This window comes from Bacillus rossius, chromosome 5, assembly GCF_032445375.1.
Source record: "Bacillus rossius redtenbacheri isolate Brsri chromosome 5, Brsri_v3, whole genome shotgun sequence".
Classification (NCBI taxonomy): Eukaryota; Metazoa; Arthropoda; class Insecta; order Phasmatodea; family Bacillidae; genus Bacillus; species Bacillus rossius.
The window spans coordinates 64,655,033-64,674,662 of NC_086333.1; the positions used below are offsets into that span (position 1 = coordinate 64,655,033).

Sequence of the window (19,630 nt, forward strand, 5' to 3'; positions counted from 1 at the left end):
CGACCAAAGCTTTACCGAATCACAGGCTGCTAAGTTGGGACACATCACAAGACAGCAGCCAATGAGTGGGTGGCATTTGACCGAGTGTACGTATAACTATGGAGTTCATCCTGCAGGTCATTGAACCCGCGAATTTTTCCGGTCCCTAGTGATTGGTTATGAAACGATCGACATAACTAAAAAATAAAAAAATAACTCACCCAATCACGAAACACAGATGATGCTACAGTGTTTTAACTTTCAACTGGTCTCGGAATCTTTTCGCTAAATATGCATGCCCCTTAATCATGTTACAACTAGAGACACCTGTATTTCACGAATACATTACGTGTCAAGGTATTTCACAAAACACTGTAGCTTTTTCCGTGTAGTTATTTTTGGCTGTGGTTGGGTGAGAGGTGTTTCCCCCGCACTTAACATGCCCAATTAGAATGTGGGTACCGTATTGCTAACGACCACAATTCGCCATACCTTTAAGGAAAATCTACAGTGTTTTTGTGAAATACCTCGACACGAAATGTATTCACTAAATAAAGGCGTCTCAAGTTGTCACACACTTTACTCCACCAACCTCACTATCCACACCTCGATACAATATTTTCCGTGACGAAGCGGAATAAATAAAGGTGTTGAAGACTGCTGTTCTTTGAGGTATTATGCTATTGGTAGGGGGATGCGAAATAATCTGATCACTCGTTAGACTGCAATGAGTAGAGACCTGCAAAATTCGCGGATTCATTTCGTGATATGCTACAATTCAAATAATTATACCTTAGCGCTGCTTCTGCAATTGGTTCACTGTTAATCTGGAGTAATGAGGGCCAATCAGAGACCCTCGCTCAAAGAAGTGTCGAATCACAGACACTCGGTCGAGACGACTTACAAGTCAGCAGCCAATGAACAGGTGGCATTTGCCCGAGTGTGTAGAGTGTAGTAGAGTCTATCCTGGAGGTCATTGAATCCGCGAATTTTTCAGGTCTTTAGCAATGAGGTTTGCCCGTGCTAGCAATTGTTCCCTTGTAATTGGCTGCCGTTTTCAAGAGAATCCATTGCCCTATTTGTCCGGGTAATTCAGTAGACATGCGCCCGAAATAAATCCAGCCAACCACAAAACTCAGAAAATGCTACAAAGATTTAATACACAACTGCTCTGAAAATCTTTTCGCGATATGTACATGGCCATAGCTATAAATTCTTTAAAACCATTATAAATAAACAAAATATTTATAATTTATGTAAATTTTAAATACATTTGTAATAAATTGTAAATAAATACATTTTATTACATATAAAATATTTTTCAAACTATCAATGTAATACATCTTAACCAAATCTCACGTTCAAAAAAATGTAAGGTACTCTCATTAGTCATTACGCAAGTGGTTATGGTGATGTGTAAAAAGCACCAATGTGAAGCGCGTGCGATCGCGTCATTGACCGGTGTAGCGGTGGCAAAGCACACAATCGCCGTTCACATGAGTGCGGCTGAATGCATTGCCGCCGAAGGTGTTGTCTTTGAAAACCTACTTGTGAAGGCTGGAAACCACTTGAATATCGTCGGCTATATTTATGTTCCTTCATTTAATAATTATAATTCGTCACTGATAAACTTTGATTCAATTATTTGCACATATTCCACGATATTCATTGCTTTTAAATAATATTGTTTTACTCTCTCTACACTTTGAGAAATATTTGGCTAAAATCCTAGTTACGCAAAATAGGTTATTAATAGAGACCGGAAAAATTCGCGGATTCATTTCGTGATAGGCTGAAATTCAAACTTGTGTACATTTCTGCTGGTTCTGCTATTGGCTCGCAGCTTAACTGGAACTCTCTGGGCCAATGAGAGACTATCGACCAAAGAAACGTCGAATAACAAGCTACCCACTGGAGACGCCTCACAATTTAGTACCCAATGAACACGCGCGTTTACTTGAGAAATGCAGAGGATAATGGAGGCTATCCTAGAGGTCATTGAATCCGCGAATTTTTCCGGTCCCTAGTTATTAATATAAAGCATTCAATGGTTAACATAATATCTGCCATATACAAATTTTGTACATTTACTGTGTATTTGGAATTTAAAAAAAAATAGGAGATATGCCATTTTTTTACGTTGAAGTATCCATACCTTTGTAAAGGTTGTTAATTTACGTTTAGTGTATAGAAACGTTACCAATGTAGGCTTAGTTATTTATGCTGTCATTTTATTGAGTCCCTTACATAAAAAATAAAAAGAGATATAAACTACAAAAAAAAATTCATCGTATGAATTTAGAACTTACAATTGCATTCGAGAGACATTTTTAGGTACATTTTCGGGGTGTTTTCCAAATTTATTTAAGTACTAATTTTTTTTTTCAATTGAATCGTTTGTATTGATAATATTACAATCAAGCGAAGAAATAAAATATAAATAATTGATTTGTTATTAATTTTAAATTGTTTGCTGTTCCCACATTTAAATTCATTTGTACTATCCCAAGAGTTTCTGGATTGAGAACTTTGTCACAGTTGCTTTACCATTTTGGCTAGTCGACAAACGTAATTGAATTTATCATTTTTGACCACTATTTTATCAAACTAAAATCAACATGTATCTTACGAGTTAACACATTGGAATCCAAGAACTGTCTCTATAGTTCATTCGTCAGGGATTGCATTACATTGGTAAATAATTCAAGTATATAATAATTTGGGTAATCACATGTTTTAGATATTGATGTCCCGTAAAGTTTGATTAATCCTAGGCATTTAATTTTTATTGTTTTTGAATTATATCATTCTCCGTCTATCTTTCAATAGTGTTTGGCGCCCTTTTAATGATTAATTTGCCTCTCAAATAGATAATAGATATTTCAAATCACACTTAGACCAAAGGAGAAACTTATAGGTACGCCAACATTTTTAATCGGGTAACTTTGACTATTTGCACTGTGAAAAATTTATTTGACTGATTAATTAATTTATTAAATTGTATAAGCCACCTTTTAAGCACGACTAGTCAATTTTTTTTTCTCGATTATAACTTTTTGCTGCGGAAGTCTTCTGAATAGTATTTTCCCCTAAAATTATGGCATGTTGTCAATAATGTGGTTATTTATGATAGTGTAGCAAAAAGTTTTAGTCATATAGTATCTAATAATTTTTTCCAGGGTGGGGAATTAAAAATTCTGTAAAATGCCTATAATTAATTCAGAACCGTAATATACTGTTCTTTAAATTATTCATGCAAAAAGGAATTTTGATTTAATACAATTTTTTGGACATATGCCATTGCATTTTTGTGATTTTTACCATGGCATAGCTCAAAAATACAAAATCATTAAAAAATTTAAACACAAACCCATCAGGTGTCAACAGATGGACCCAACAATGACCCTAAACAGGATTTATGTATAACACAACAACGACAGCACAGACTAACTTATTAAAACTTAAAATATCAGACAGCACAAGATTTCCGTAGGTTTCCTATGACAAAACAGTGGAGACGTTTCGAGAACTGGCCTCTGTTCCAATCATCAGGCTCAAACAGACTACATATTTTCTTTTTACTTAATTGTGATAAAACTTCAATGGCTTATGTCCAATGAATTGTATTTGACGCCGACCGCCAATGCTCCTCTATGTCGCATAGACCGCTATGCCTCATCAACGTCTCGCAAAAGCGTGTGCACCGAACGCGCCCGTGCGCGTAGCAAAGTGTAGTGCGTGCGACGAGGCGAACGCCATGAAACGAGTGCTGCGCCGGCGGAAGGATCCGGCCGGGTGTGGCATATCCCTCCGCCGCACTACAACAAATCATTTTAATTATATTTTTCCACAGGTTTTTATTAAACATTATGTTTCATTAATTAATAATTCAGTCCTGTCAAAATTATGTCTCACTGTGCGTTTTGTCCCGAACCTGGCCGGTTCAGTTTCCCGCGAAATTCACACGTTTCCGCGGGAGGGCTGGCGGGGGAGGGGGGTCGCGCGCGGCGAGACAGGCAGTGTCCTTCCGGGAGCTCGAGAGGCCGGCAGCCTGCGCGCAACGCGGAACCATCAACCCTTGCTTTCACCGACATGTAGTTTTCAATAGTGTAATATTTTCTTAAACTTTTGCATACAGTACCGTGGTCGGCCTCAATCTACCATGAGGTATTTAACTTAATTAAATCAGTGCTCCAAGATGAGTGTTCTACGTCATACGTAAGTACTGTGGGAAGTTTACGAGAATTTACGTCGGCGCTTCACGCCCCAACTTAGCCTACAGGCTACTTAGTTTTGGCCCGCACGGGGCAGCCAGCAGGCGACACGTGCCGTCGAACTTAATAACGATTCAGTCCCTGGGACACATCTAGATATCACGTAGAGTCGCCGGAGACACGGGCCTACGTGCCACTAGCCCAGTTTATTAAGTGTTATGTAATAGTGAAGTGTATTGTTCGTCGAGATATCGTGCGCCATGTCAGAGTGTATTTTTGTAACTATCGCATCACGTGTACAAGTCCGCCCCTCACGCGCATTAAAATCGTGAGCCGCCACTGAGGAAGTGAGCTGCGCGTGTGACTAGTCGCGTCAGGCAAACCGTTACGGCCAGAACGGGCAGCACCATGTATTGGGCTGTGCTGTATTAAATTCACCAAATATCTTTCAGGAACTATGTGTTATTATTCAGGCGTCCCGAGTGGCCATAACAGCTCGGGGGGCCCTACTGCGTTAACCCCTACCTCTAGCCACAAGGCCGAATCCTCCCTGAGATCACGAACCCAAGCCAAAATCACGTCTAAATAATCAGAGGTAGCGGGGACGGCGTCATATTAAAACGCAATATACTGGCAGAACAGCTGTTCTCGGATTGACGTTTAGTTATGGGTAGAGACCGGAAAAATTCGCGGGTTCAATGACCTTTAGGATAGACTCCAATATCCTCTACACACACGGGCAAATGCCACCTGTGCATTGGCTGCTGACTTGTGAGTCGTCTCGACCGAGTGTCTGTGATTCGGCACTTCTATGAGTGAGGGTCTCTAACTGGCCCTCAGTCCTCCAGATTCAACCGTGAACCCAATGGCAGAAGCAGCACTAAGGTATAATTATTTGAATTTTAGCATGGCACGTAATGAACCCACGAATTTTCCGGGTCTCTACTCATGTTCAATGAATTGTATTAAAACGCAATACACTGGCAAAATGGGCTGTTCTCGGATTGACGTTGAGTTATGGGACAGCCTGTAAGATTTATCAACGTTGATTCACCTTTACCTTCGGCGTGTACACGTTGACGAAGAGGCAGTCCTCCTGGCCCTGCAGCTCGTACGGCGCCACCAGGTAGTTCTTCTGCACGCACATGGCGCCATCTTGCGTGGCGTCCAGCACCCCGGACCACGGCAGGGCGTCCTCGGGCGGCTGCGGCAAGGCGGGGGTAGTAGTAGTTTCAGGCCCGTCCGCTAGATAGTAGCTTTCATAATATATTACTTACTAACTTAGATGAAAAGTAATGCACCAGCCATTATCAGGAAAACAAACCAGTTATCTTAATTTTTGTAGTGACATATTTTCTGCTGTTACATACAATAAATATGCCCTCTTTTACTATTTATGTAGAATATATATATTAGTCGTCAAGTGGTTAAATTATCTTTATATAGCTAATACTCTAGTTTTGAAACTCTCGCCTCCTGTAACCAACCTGTTCGTAATCAATGCATGAAATTTTGCATCCCGCATGAAAGTGCCCAGGGTTTTCCCTCTGTCTATGGAGGTTTTACCTGGGCCCAACTTATCTAGTTATAGTCTAGTATTAAGAAGGGGAGTTAGTCGTGGCGCCAATCGCAGCCATGGCTGGCCAATCCCCGAACAAGCACACGATGCATGCTCCCTTGTCTGCATGGCTTAAACCCAGCATGAATAGGCGTAAAGGCTTCGGCCTGGGACGCACCTAGAGTCTTCCCTAACCTAGACCCTCCCAAACAAAATACACTTAGTTTTTAGTTAGGTTAGGAAAAAAAACTCTCGCCAAAGTTTTCTTATTTGCTAGTAGTTATGGCCCCATCCAACAGATAGCGTCACATGTCGCGTAAAACATGGTTTCAGTTTATCCACTGTAAGAGTCGCACTCGTGTATCTCCCGCCCTGCTCTATGGCTGCGGCAAGTGGACAAGGCGTACCAACATACACGCCGCGAAAAACCACGCGCATCCCCAGCACGTGTTCCCACACGCAAACACTAGTCATCAGGGAAACTACCTTGTTGGGAGAAGAAGGGGGGGAAGTAAAGCGCGTGTTGCGCCATTGAAACAATTTTGGGAGGAGGGGAATTTTCAAACACTTGGGGAGAAGGAGTAATAGAAATAATTAATAAACATAAAATAAAAAATAAAAATATATTTTGACAATAATTTCCCATAAAGTGCAATATTTTGTTTAGTATTGTTATGTATGTTTTATTCAGTATGTTGGTGATTTTGATAAACTTATCTTAAAAATTACCTGGGTTAGGAACCTCCAACCACCTGGCTATACACTATCAAATTCAATGTCCTAGGAACGTATCATTTGGGAAGGGGGGGGGGGGGGGTTGGCAACGACTGTTGGCTTAAGGGAGGATGCAACATCAATGATTTGGGAACGGGGGAAATGGGAACCTCTGCTAATAATTATTATGTGTATAAAGGATAACGCTGTATTTTTTTAATAGCTTGAAAAGAAAATTTAGGAAGAATCGTAAATATGCCTTCATGAAATTAACATTGTTAAATAAAATGTTAGTAGCACATCACCAAAAAAAATAGCTTTAAACTTCATTATAACAAAAAAAAATCATGTTTCCACTATCCAATGTGGAAAGGGTAAGTGGATTAATCAGTCCGACTTCAATTATTATTAGCAATGCAAAGACTGCACACATACACTTCCTAAATTATAACCTCCATGCAAATACTCAGTCGTGTACCACTAGACTTAATTATAAACCAAAAAAAAGAACCCATTTACATTTTTTTTCATTCGTGATATGCACCGGGTTTGCAAACCCTGAAGATCGCAAGATGACTCATCGACAGCCTCCCTTGTTCTTCGCCTCTTCCCCTTCCCACGCTGTGTGTACGCCCTTCGTTTCTTCTCCTCCTCCACTTCTCCACAGGCGTGGCGCGCGCGGCGCAGACAAAATGAGAGAACTGTTTGTAAGTCGCGGAAGTCTCCCGGGTAAAGAACACGCCCTTCTCTCGCCCCTGGTTAGGGAAGTGACTTCTTTCTGCCCCGCCCACATCTTTTCCTACCTGGACCTTTTTCCCTCTCTTCCAGTAGCTTTCTTGCTTGCTTTAATGCATGTTCATTTGATCCCCGCATGACCCGGCCGAAGGGTTTTCCGTGTGTCCGTGCAGGTTTTACCTGGGTTTAGGCTAGGACGACCAACGGGGCGTCAGCCATGGCTACGATCGAAGCCACGACTGGCCAGTGAATCCCAGCTAGCGCGCGATGGTTAGAGTGTGCAGGCTTGGGCCTCCCCGCACACTCAGGTTAGCTCAGGAGGAGGCGACTCACCGCGAAGCGCAGGTCGCCGAGCGGCGGCCGCGCGTACGGCACGCCGCGGAAGGCGAGGAAGCGGCGGCCGCGCAGGGACGTCATCGCGGACCCCCTGACGAGGCCCTGGCGCACGCGCACCACGGGCGAGGCGAGGCCGGGCAAGACCAGCAGCAGCTGCGCGGCCAGGGCGCAGGCCAGCCGCAGGGCGGGGGGCAGCGCCGTCATCGCCGCCGGGGCTGCGACACGGGTACGAGAGATTGCAACATGCAGCGAGGCAAACAATAATACAAGGAGATCGTGACAAGAGTAAGAGGAGACTATAACAAGGGTAAAAACAAGAAATTTCAACATAGAGCGAGGCAACATGGAGAAGGCAAAGAATAATACCAGAAGATCGTGACACCAATAAAATAAGAAGACGGTGATATTGGTGAAAGTAAGATATGGCAGCATGGAGCAAGACAAGGAGACTGCAGCATGCAGTAATGCAAGGATATCGTGACACGAATAAAATAATAAGACGGCGATGTTGGTAAAAGCAAGAGATGGCAGCATGGAGCAAGACAAGGAGACTGCTGCATGTAGTACTGCAAGGAGATTGTGACACGAAGAAAATAAGGAGACTATAACATGGGTAAAAACAAGAGATCACAACATGGAGCGAGGCAAGGGTACTGCAACATGGAGAATGCAAAGAATAATACAAGGAGATCGTGACATGAATAAAATAAGAAGACGTTGATATTGGTAAAAGCAAGAGTTGGCAGCATGGAGCAAGACAGACAAGGAGACTGCAGCATGTAGTAATGCAAGGAGATTGTGACACGAAGAAAATAAGGATACTATAACATGGGTAAAAACAAGAGATCGCAACATGGAGCGAAGCAAAGGTACTGCAACATGGAGAATGCAAAGAATAATACAAGGAGATCGTGATACGAATAAAATAAAAAGACGGTGATATTGGTAAAAACAAGATATGGCAGCATGGAGCAAGATAAGGAGACTGCAGCATGTAGTAATGCAAGGAGATTGTGATACGAAGAAAATAAGGATACTATAGGATGGGTAGAAACAAGAGATTGCAACAGGGAGCGAGGCAAAGAATTGTATAAAGTGGAGTAATTACTGTAGGAGATCATGGCATGAAAAAAATTAAGATGTGGGTAAAAAAAATCCAGAAATGCAACATGGTGAAAGACAAAGAGACTGCAGCATAAAGCTGTAAAAGGAGATTGTGACACGGAGTAAACAAGGATACATTTACATCTGTAATATTGAAACATGGAGAAAGGGTGTGTAGAATGGAGCAAGGAGGGAGAGGGTAAATAAAATTCACTGAAAGTATATTAACCACAATTTTCTGAAACTTTTAAAGGAAAAAGTAGTAATTACGAAATAGAGAAACTGCGCCATCTGTGAAAAGTCACATGAACTACAACCTAAGGCAGCGTGGACGCTCCCTCTCATTTAAGAGCTTTAAATGCGATAAATGCTCCCCTTCCCGTGCTTTTTGAGCTTAACGTGCCTTTGACACTAGTCAAGGTGATAAGACTTTATCGTGAAGCAAAATAAGTAGTCCGCAACACGGAATAAGACAAGACATGGTAACAGGGTCCAAATCAAACGTTTCTTACAGCAACAAGAAGCAATGTAAGGGCAAAATTAACATTATAAAAGTACACTAATTATACGTACGCGAAGCGAACAAAACCAAGAAGTTATAAAATGTAACAACACATGGAGACTGCCTCTAATAATAAGCTAAGGTAACAATTCACAATATCTCTAATGTTTAAGAAGGTAAATTTTCTCTCTATTCGTTTATGTACGCTTCAAACTGTTAATAATAAATTTAATAACGTGTTTATTTACCTTAAAAAATATTTATAATTTTTCATTCATACATCATATGAACAATTAGTATAAGTTTCATATAGATTTTGATTAATGGTACATAATAGTAAAAATACAATAAATAGGTGCGTGTACTTATGTAGGTACGCGCGTTAATTGTTATACTTACTTGGAGTAATTAAAAACTAACTTCAATTTTGCATGCAAACAATTAATAGAATTAATATAATAAAAGGCCCATAGTGATATTATAAATACCGTTGGTAAAATATAATTAAATACAATTTTAAAAAATGTTAAAATGTACACATTATTCACGTGTGTAAAATTAATTATTAAATATAGTAAAATAATAAAAATGATTATTATTTAATAATGAAAAATTTAAAATATGCTAAATTTTTGTTCTAAATGAGTAACTTTCAAAATTTATTCAATAATAATGTTTTAATTTGTAATTTATAATGAAAATAAATCATCAAAATTTTTAATTTTTTTAATTTTTTTTGTTGGACTTCTATGATTATAAAAAGTGTCTTTTCGCAGTATTATTACAGTTGTATATATTCTGGAGAAACTATTTTTAGCTATCAGTTATTATTAATAACAGTCAAACAGAACCAAAAATTTTAATACCTAAGAATGATACATTATGACAAAAATGGTTGAAACCAAAATGGCGTCTTTCAGTTACGTAAATGTTAATTACATCAGATGATATGCTTGATGAAATAAAACAAGAAAAATATTTCCCAAATTCTCATTCCTATTAATTTAAAATATATTTTTTCTGGGTTAAATTTAAAAATTATCGTTACATTATAAAGTTCCGTCTAAAAACCAAGTGTTATTTGACGTGTATCTTGCAAGAGAGCACACCGAAACAAAAGACAGCTCTAATGGCAGAACTTGTGCTTTGGAAAGAGAGAACAACGCCCATTAAAATCCACACCGCAAAAAAAAAAAAGGGATGAGAGACACTATAATCGTTAATCGTTCCACCGTTGGGGGTCTCGCTATTGCCGGTCCACCGTTGGGGGTCGTGCTATATCCTGTCCACCGTTGGGGGTCGTGCTATAATCAGTCCCCCGTTGTGGGTCGCGCCCTGTCCACACTTATGACCCTCGACCTTCAGAACGAGCGCCAGGCACGCCAACTGCAGGACAAAACACGCCTTTCGCACGGTTGATCTACGACAATGCCGCGCCCCCAAGACAACAAGTGTACAAGGTCATGTCAACCGACAGGTGGTTCAGCATCCACTGAGTCGGGTAAGGCTGGGTTCACAATTTTATATATATATATATATATATATATATATACCTTGTTCATAGTTTTCCAACAGTATATATATATATATATATATATATATTTTTTAATTCACATATTACCATTGACTTTTTCTAAGTAGCCTACTTGCATTATTTTTTTTAAAAAGTAGGATATTGCTCTGAGCACTGTAATATCTCGATCATTTCTTGCCACACTATGCTTGATAAAGAAAATATAAACAGTTCTCAAGTGCCGTAAAGATGGCGCCTTACTCTTCTGTCCTTGGCTGTTGCGCCATGCTTCAACAACAGAAATAAAAACATATTCATTTCCCGGCTATGCACAACACCTCTCTCCCCGCATGCAAGTCCTATGAGCTGTTGTGAACCAGTAGGTTCTAAATCATCTCGCGCGCACGACCTACTGTTAATTTTAGTTGTTTTTTTCAGTTATAAACCCACCTCAACAGTCTTTTGTAAAGGTAATTAGAAATGGTATTATTTTTTGTCGTAAAGCTATGGGCATAAGTTGCCCTTTTTTATCATTTTTTTCTCTTCTCCATGAGTAGTAAGTTAAAAAATTTAGTTTTAGACCTACAAATATATAAAATTTTGTCATTTTAATAAAATGTCCATGTTGTTATGTTAATAAGTCTTAATTGCTAAGTAGCTTGAGAAACCTTTTAACGGGTACCAACTATATATATGTGTATATATATGTATATGTTGCGTGGCCTCAAAGCTCGTTTTAAATGAATCTTAACATTTCAATAATCCACTTGATATTCAATGCAATCAATTATCTTCAAAGATAAAACCAAACAGTATATATCAAATAAAGTACTAAATACCATCATATCCTAGCAATATGCACGTGGGTGAAAGCCTTAGTGTGTTTAATGAGCTAATTTGGCTTTCGAAGTTGAGCCGCATCGAAATGGTCGAATGTACCAACGTTTCGATCTACATTGCAGCAGGCATCTCTTCAGAGTTGATAAATTGACTGAGAGCTAGAAGGTAGAAAGGCTATATATAAATATATATATATATATATATTATATATTTATACTGCCAGAGGTCTTCAGGTATCTTCCTATTGGCTCAGGTGTCCGCCAATCAGGGAAGAGCTCTGCTGTCATTGGTTTTTCTATCAGCCAATCACGTTGGGCCTTTGTCGCCGTGTTTCCTGTGTGTGATGTGTATACGGGGAGAAACGGGCGTCAGGACGAGTGTGCCGCATTGGAATTTTACAAAAAAATTACTTTATTTTAAGTTTGGTATGTGATAACTAAGCTGTCCCGGAATATTAATTAAAAATTTCCCAACCTTATTTGATGAAACAACTTTTGAAGAATAAACATCTTAGCTCTCTATATACGGCATTTAGTTGGAGTAATTTCATGAAAATGTAACTAAAGTCGATGAACGGAAATGTGTCACAAAGATGACGGATCCACGTGTAGCATCATACCGTAAATATTCCATTTCGTTAACATTAGGGTACACACCGAACGTATTGGTGTGGCAAATTTAAATTTATGATAGTGAAACTACCCCGGAATATATATGGTAAACTACAATAGTCGAAGTAAAAAGTAATCTCAAATTTTACAACACCTAAGTAATCAGGCTTTACAATGATTATAATACATAATCTTTTTCGAAATTACCAATAGGCTTAGAAACAGCGGTAAAGAGCTCGCTTCAAGGGAACTGAGTCACACCTTGTCACTGGATTAGATTTTTACTTTTTTGATAATATTATGCAATAATAAGTTCAATAAGGTAAACATTTGTTTGCCTAAAGTATTTTCAGACTCTTTTCAGTTGTTTGGGCGAAAACTAATATTAACATATACTTAGCGTTATGATATTTGTTTTAAAATGTTTCAAGGTTAATATTTTAGTAATTCCATAAAAGTATAACTTTCAAACGTGTGCGGAAACTTTATAGTGTTAGCTGTTTCAGGAATTTTAACACGATCACAGTATTTTAATTACATTCCTTGTCTAAAATAAGTTTTATAAAATCTTTTTTTGCTCTTATCGGAGCTGTTTCTAATAGTTTAAAATTTCCGTCTGTTTCGTGTTGCTATCTGCTCGTGATGACGGGGAGGATCGTTTACGATTCAGTCGGGAATTCTAGTAGCGGGTGTAGGAGTTAAGTATGTGATTCGCGTCAATAAATTATAGTATGTAGTTGAAAAAATATATATTTTACTAGCTGTCCGACCCGGCTTCGCACGGTTGTATTAATGGAGGGGGGGGGGAGAAATGAGACCAAATCTCTTATTTACAGTTATAATAAATAAAATAAAATGAAAATTTATTAATTTTGACAAAAACTTAATACAATGCTTTGTAATGTACCGAAGAAAAAAACTAATAGCACCGATGGTTTCCCGACTCTCGAGCACGCAACGTTGTCATGGAGACGAAGTACCCACTGTTTCCCGGGCTTAAACACCAATCAACATTGATAATCAGTTTATTGTTCATTATAAATTATTAAGACCATTAATCGAAATAAAAACTATCCTATCTCTCAAGTTGGAAAAAATTACACATAAATGCAAAATTGTTATCGAAATCGGTTTGTCTTGGTGAAGAGTTCACTGGAAACAAACATCAGGACACTGGATTTATATATATATTAAGATTGATAAGTATATTTATAACGCTCGGATGGATTATAAAGAATTCTACTTTAAATATCGTATCCGAGATTCGTATTATAATTTTATCTGCAACATGAACAACATGAGAACACTTGAATATGCTCGTTACCGAGGTTTAATGTTTACACGGCACTAGCGAGTACTAGAAAAATCACACAACTTTTTTTAAAAGTACGCAGTAACGTACGCCTGCTCAAAAAATTATACGAACTGTATATAAATATTGATACAATTTAAATTGAATTTATTTGCTTTTTTTTAAAATAGAAAATATGTTTTGTTCTTTTCAACGTAACGAAAAATGCAGAACTGTAGCGTCTCTTAACTAATGCTTTCTCGAGGGTGAGGAGTGGGGCGTTCAATATTCTCCCTCCCGCTTTCCTTTCGGGTGCCCCATTCTTGAGCATTGTTATTTTCGTTACGCTCTGATGAACCATCGCCTTGAAACTAACCCTAACAAATGTGCAGAAGTTTCAATTCACGTCAACCAACTGGAAGTGGATATGTTTACCTATACCATCTTTACGGATCGTGTGCATGAATTTAGGCAGTGATTTAAGTTTTAAGAAGTAATATTAATATCGGCTGAGTGAAACTAATGAGTGATTCATCCCCTTAAGCATTTGCTAACCATATAATCTTGTATTGTAAAACATGTAAACAGATACGTTCTATATATATATATACACACACACTAGCCAATAACTCGCTGCTATACTCACGAAATTTCAGAGTATTGATGACAAGTATCTTACCATTGAAATAAAAGTTTGTGATCAATTCAAAAAAATTTTAAAAAATAAAAATACACACTAAACTGTCTGGTGCCTAACTTAATTCATAACAAAACTGTTTATGTATGATATTTTTTTAAGTGGGCATTCGTAGGCCTTTTCATTTTTTTATTTTTTTTTTGTATAGATGAAGTACCTCTCTGATTTCATGAACTGTTTTTTTTTTTTTTTTTTCGCGACTTCGTCTGCGTGAACTTTAGGATTGGAACTAGAGGGTAATTAATAAAGTCTGAAAATTAATTATATAAATAAATGGATGAGAGTGGTTTGTAATGAATTTTTGCGCTTCGCTGACATGGTAGAGTCGCGTAATATATATATTTTTCACTTGTATTTTATTTATAAGTTTTGGGCACTCGATACTCTTGAAAAAACAACATAGAGCTGATCACGCGAGAAGCATGGAGTGCCCAATGTTTGGAACCAGTACTTAACTTTAGCAGGTATTGCAGTCTCTTAAATGATAACTTACTTAGAATTATTGGGATAAGGGTAATTAATCAACACGCTCTCTCCTTTAGCTGCTCCAGGTGAGAATATGTTTCTTACCAGCTCTGAGGTGCACAGCCTGGTACGATTGCACAATCTCGGTGCATCAAGGTTACGCATCAGCAAAACCGGGACGAAAGCCTTCAGCTCCAGTTTGTGGGAAGGCAGGTAACCCCCAGGCAAGACGTGACGGTCGCACAAAACGCCAAACGATAGCGCGTTTAAAATTCAAGGCAACGCCATCTATTGAGGAAAATAAATACTAAACTCTTATTGGCACCTGTATCTCGCTAGCCGACGCGAGCTCCACTAAGTGGACGGGTCTCGCCAAGAAGAAGTATAAGTAGTTTCCAGTACTTACTATATGACCGTGTGCCGGACATAGAGAAACACTCGCGGTTTGTGTTGCTCTTGGTTCAGCCATTTTGGCAAGGAATGGTAACTACAGGATAACGCTCTAATTCTATCCCACAGGAACCGTGAATTTTTTCGGGATAAAAAAAGTAGCCTATGTCACTCTGTGGCGTATAATTATTAAATTACCTCTCTACAAAACAAAATTGCACAAACATTGGACTTATGGCTGTGCTTTATACGCCATGTTTTATTTTTAATATTTTTTTTGTAAAAAGAAACATAACAAAAAGAGAGACTATAGATAGAGACCGAAAAAATTCGCGATTTCAATGACATAGGATGGACTCCATGATCCTCTATGCACTCGGGCGAATTGCATCTGCTCATTGGTTACTGACTCGTAGAACCTGTTAACTGGGATGCTCGTGATTCGCTACTTCCTTTGTTTACATTTTTTCATTGGCCCAGAGTCCTTCAGATATACTGTAGCCCAATCACGGAAGCAGCAAAAATGCAAACTTTTTGGATTCTAGCCTATCGTGAAATGAATGCGCGAATTTTTCCGGTCTTTAACCATAGAAGATGTGTATGAGAGATTTAGCTGTATAAATAACAGCCTTTGTACTAAGTGCACTGTAAAAAAATTGGTGCTTTTAACTAAGAATATTTCCTTTTATACTTACATGAGTACAACAAAATATTTTATTTTATCCCCGAAAGTAAACTCTTGTACGCTCTACAGCGTGTTTTTGTGAGATAAAAACATTTACGCTGCAACTCCATTTATATCTTTTTTTTGTTAGAGATTTAAAAAAAAAATCTTTATATAGGATTCCACAGTAATTTATTGGGTTTGCTGTCATAACTTGGGAACACACAAGATACGTGGGAGTTCGCGCGTCTCGCCGTACCATTCGCCGTCTGTCGCAATTTCGCCAGCCCAAGGTCACGCCGACTGTTTCGCCGTCGTCCGAGCAGCGTGGAGGAAGAGAGAGAGGAGATAATGAAAGACATCTGGAGGAGCCGCTAAGGTGCCAGCTCCCCGCGGGGGGTGTCTGGGACCGATGGTGGAAGGGAGGAGGAAGAGGAGGCTAGCCTCCAGCGGGTGACCTTGAGGGAAAATTTTTCGCCAGGTCCCCGCCCGCACGTGGACTGCTATTTATAGACACTCCCCTCCCCCCCCCCCCTCCTCCCCGGCACCACCCTGGCCGGACGGAGCAGCACGTGGAAGGTCTCGCCCGCGGGCACCCGGGTGGTGTCGTCACGCGCCGAGGAAGGCCGGGCCTCGTCGACTGCGCCGACGGCGAGGTCTCTCCTCCGGCCGGCGGCACGTGTCGCTGTGCTACCGCGAGGACACGGGGGGGGGGGGGGGGGGAGGAGGAGGTCCGGACACACCCTCCCTCCCTTCAAGGATTCCAATGAAACAAACAATACTATCGAGGACAGTATAAGAAAATTACGCAAGGCTCCAGGTAGCTTTATTTTGAAGGTTTATCGCTAGAGACCGGGAAAATTTCGCGGTTTAATTTCTGGATAGTCTAGAATCCAAGTGCGTTTAACTTTCTGCTGCTTCGATATTGGACCACATTTTGCCTGCAGGACTCTGAGCCAATGAATAACCCTTGACGAAAGAAGTTTCAAATCACATAAGCCTTCCAGTTGACAGTTCTCACGTGTCAGTAGCCAATGAGCAGATGTGATTTTTCCGGGTACATATAGGGTCGTGGAGTCTAACATAGAGGTCATTGAAACCGCGAATTTTTCCAGTCCCTAATTATTGTAAACCTTATAGTGGGCTACAATAACTGTAATTCTTCTCGCATCTAGTCCAACACATAGTCCTCGTACTCATAAGCATCAGGGATAGTACTTCCACGTAGTCTATACCTAATGTCGGTTTACACACGTTTTAGTTGTAAACATGTCTTTCATACAAAATTTAGATGTGTGTTTCGTGTGTTAAATACAGCATATATATGTGTGTGTATGTGTGTGTGTATTTATTACTTCTTTCAACGAAAACTCTAACAATTGACTTAAGAAAAGGATATTTAAAAAATTTAATTTTAAAAAAATATTTTTTTTCTCAAGCCAATTTATTAATTAAATTTTTATACGTTAACTTTGGACTTCTAAAAGTCTACTGCTCCCTGAGATTTTAGCATGACTTTTGTTTTTTTTAAACTCGAAGTATAAAGAAAAAATACTTTAAAAAAACGTTTTATTGGTTATACTGGACCTCTCCTTCACAAAATCCTGGTTACGGCACTGGCTCCCACCGATTACGTCCATGTCTTGTAACCGCTTCTTTTTTTTTACAACTTTGACAACAAATCACTCAATTAAACAGCCAAATTTAGCACTCACAAAGGCAAGCTTGTGTGTGAGTACAGCTAGTCACTTTAATCTACGTTCAGTGTTTAGACATATATAAACATTTTAAAAATTGAAACAATGGACAAATATATAAAAAAATAACTTTAAAAATCTCACATTATTTTTTACAAAGGAGCAAGTAGTGGTTTTAACCTGTCGATCAATATGTTAGCATCTTCCCATGTTGTGTAATAAATATCTTCTTACTGCTGTAATCTTCCTTCACGTGTTTATTATTAACCTTTTTTTAAATGTATACAGTCTTCTGTTTTATCGCCAGTTTCGAAATCACTATCGTCATCATCTTAGCTATCAGTCATCGGTCATTTCCAATCATTTTATCACATAGTTTCCACATTTTTAGTCTCAGGGCATCATCGCAGTCTTCTTGTCTTGCCAGATTCCAGTTTTTTTATATTGTGCTCAACTTCGCGTATATCTCGGTGGTAGTGACTTCGACAAAGATCACGGATATTCCAGTGGAAGATGTACGATCGTCACGGAAAACGCTAGATAGAGGAGTCTTTAACGGGTGCAGTTAAGCCACTCGAGTGGACTTTGATGAATGACATTTCGTCTGTGAAGGTGGCTTCGATGGTTGTTGTACCACTATCATCCATAATGACCACATGAAGCTTGCCGATTCTTTCCGACCATCGATGGCGTTAATGTGGAAAGAAATTCTCGAGCAACCGAATGCTCGACGACATGAGATGAGAGAATGTACGAAGAATTGATTTTGCAGGAAATTTAGATGTGAGAAATGCCACAAGATGTTTTCTAGGAATAAGTAGAGACCTGTAAAATTCGCGGATTCATTTCGCGATAGGATAGAGTCCAAATACTTTTGACATTATTTTGCTTCAGTGATTGGGCCACAGTTGATCTGAAGGACTCTGGGCCAATGAAAAATCTTTAACAGAAGAATTAGCGAATCACGATCATTCCAGTCAACAGGTGTTACGAGTTGGTAACCAATCAGCAGATGTAATTGTCACGAGTGCATAGAGGATCATGGAGTCTATCCTTTAGGGATTTGAAATACAGGTCTCTAATGATAAGTACAAAAAAGACACTTGAAGGCATGCAAAGGCAGTGCTGGGTGCCAGAGAGTGAAGATATCACCTCAAAAGCGGATGTATATATGTACTTAAGAATACACCAAGCATTAGTGAACTGGCAGCAAGATCAACATCTGGGTCGGCCCTCAAAGGTTCGCTGTCATCATATAGACATCCTTGCAGCTACTGTGATATGTCGTTCGCATTTTACTTTGCTAGACTACTATTATTTATTTTATCATGATGCGCAAGATAATTACACTATAGAAGACATAAACAAGATGGCGGATCCAACATGGCGGAATCCAAGAATTCTGCTGTACGTTCCATTGGTTGAGAGTAATATATTCCCAGGTATAAGTGAATTTGTTTAGTGTATTTTTTTTTTTTTTAGCTGATATGTTTATTTTTACAAGTACAGTCTCAGGGAATCGAGTTCAAGTAAGTGTACGAAGAATCCTTCTCGTATGACGTTTCACTGTGACAAGTGCCACCTATGGTTCACGCGTAGTGACAGTTTGAGAAGACATGCAAAAAAATTGGTTGTCTGTAAAGTCGGTTTACGGACGATAGTTTAACGTGACAACGTCATAACAAAACATTGATGAAATGATTGCATACTTTTATGAATAAAATTGAATCATTTTTATTTTAATAATAAAAGAATAAATACTTGAAATTATACTAGTAATCAGTTTTTAAAATGCAAGAATAATTAACCTTTATTGCCGAAATTGTTGTTGTAATAAGCAATGAAAACCGCATTAACTTTTCACTTCACTTTATAAACAGTCGACGAAACAGTTCACATGTAGATTAATTGTAATTAATTTTAAAAACTGGCGTATAGCTAAAAAGTTTAAATATAATTATGAACAAGTTTTCATACAAATAAACTGTCATCAAATATCTATCATCAATTATATGAATCACCATAATTTTTTAGTCAATTGTAACATAACCTATTATTACTACACTGACCGACAGATGCTACTTTTTTTTAATAATAAAAGAATAAATGCTTGAAATTATACTAGTAATCAGAATTTTAAAATGCAAGAATAATTAACCTTTATTGACGAAATTGTTGTTGTAATAAGCAATGAAAACCACATTAACTTTTCGTTTAAATATAATTATGAACATGTTTTCATGTAAATAAACTATAATCAAATATCTAATATGTAATCAAATATCTAATATAACCTATTATTAGTGCACTCGCCGACAGA

At 38.7% G+C, this 19,630-nt stretch overlaps 1 protein-coding gene across 3 annotated transcripts in view; it reads right to left on the reverse strand.

The window, feature by feature from the left end:
- Positions 1-19,630, reverse strand: part of LOC134531903 (juvenile hormone esterase-like) — a 66,122-nt gene that overhangs the window by 25,460 nt on the left and 21,032 nt on the right. For 2 of the 3 annotated variants that reach the window (XM_063367934.1, XM_063367933.1), the window contains exons 2-3: positions 7,534-7,751; positions 5,248-5,397 (exon numbers count right to left, since the gene is read on the reverse strand). In XM_063367934.1, coding sequence (XP_063224004.1) covers positions 5,248-5,397; positions 7,534-7,740 — 357 coding nt within the window. In that variant the 5' untranslated portion in view covers positions 7,741-7,751. The remainder of the gene's footprint in view (positions 1-5,247; positions 5,398-7,533; positions 7,752-19,630) is intronic. The other variant, XM_063367935.1, reaches the window with a different exon arrangement.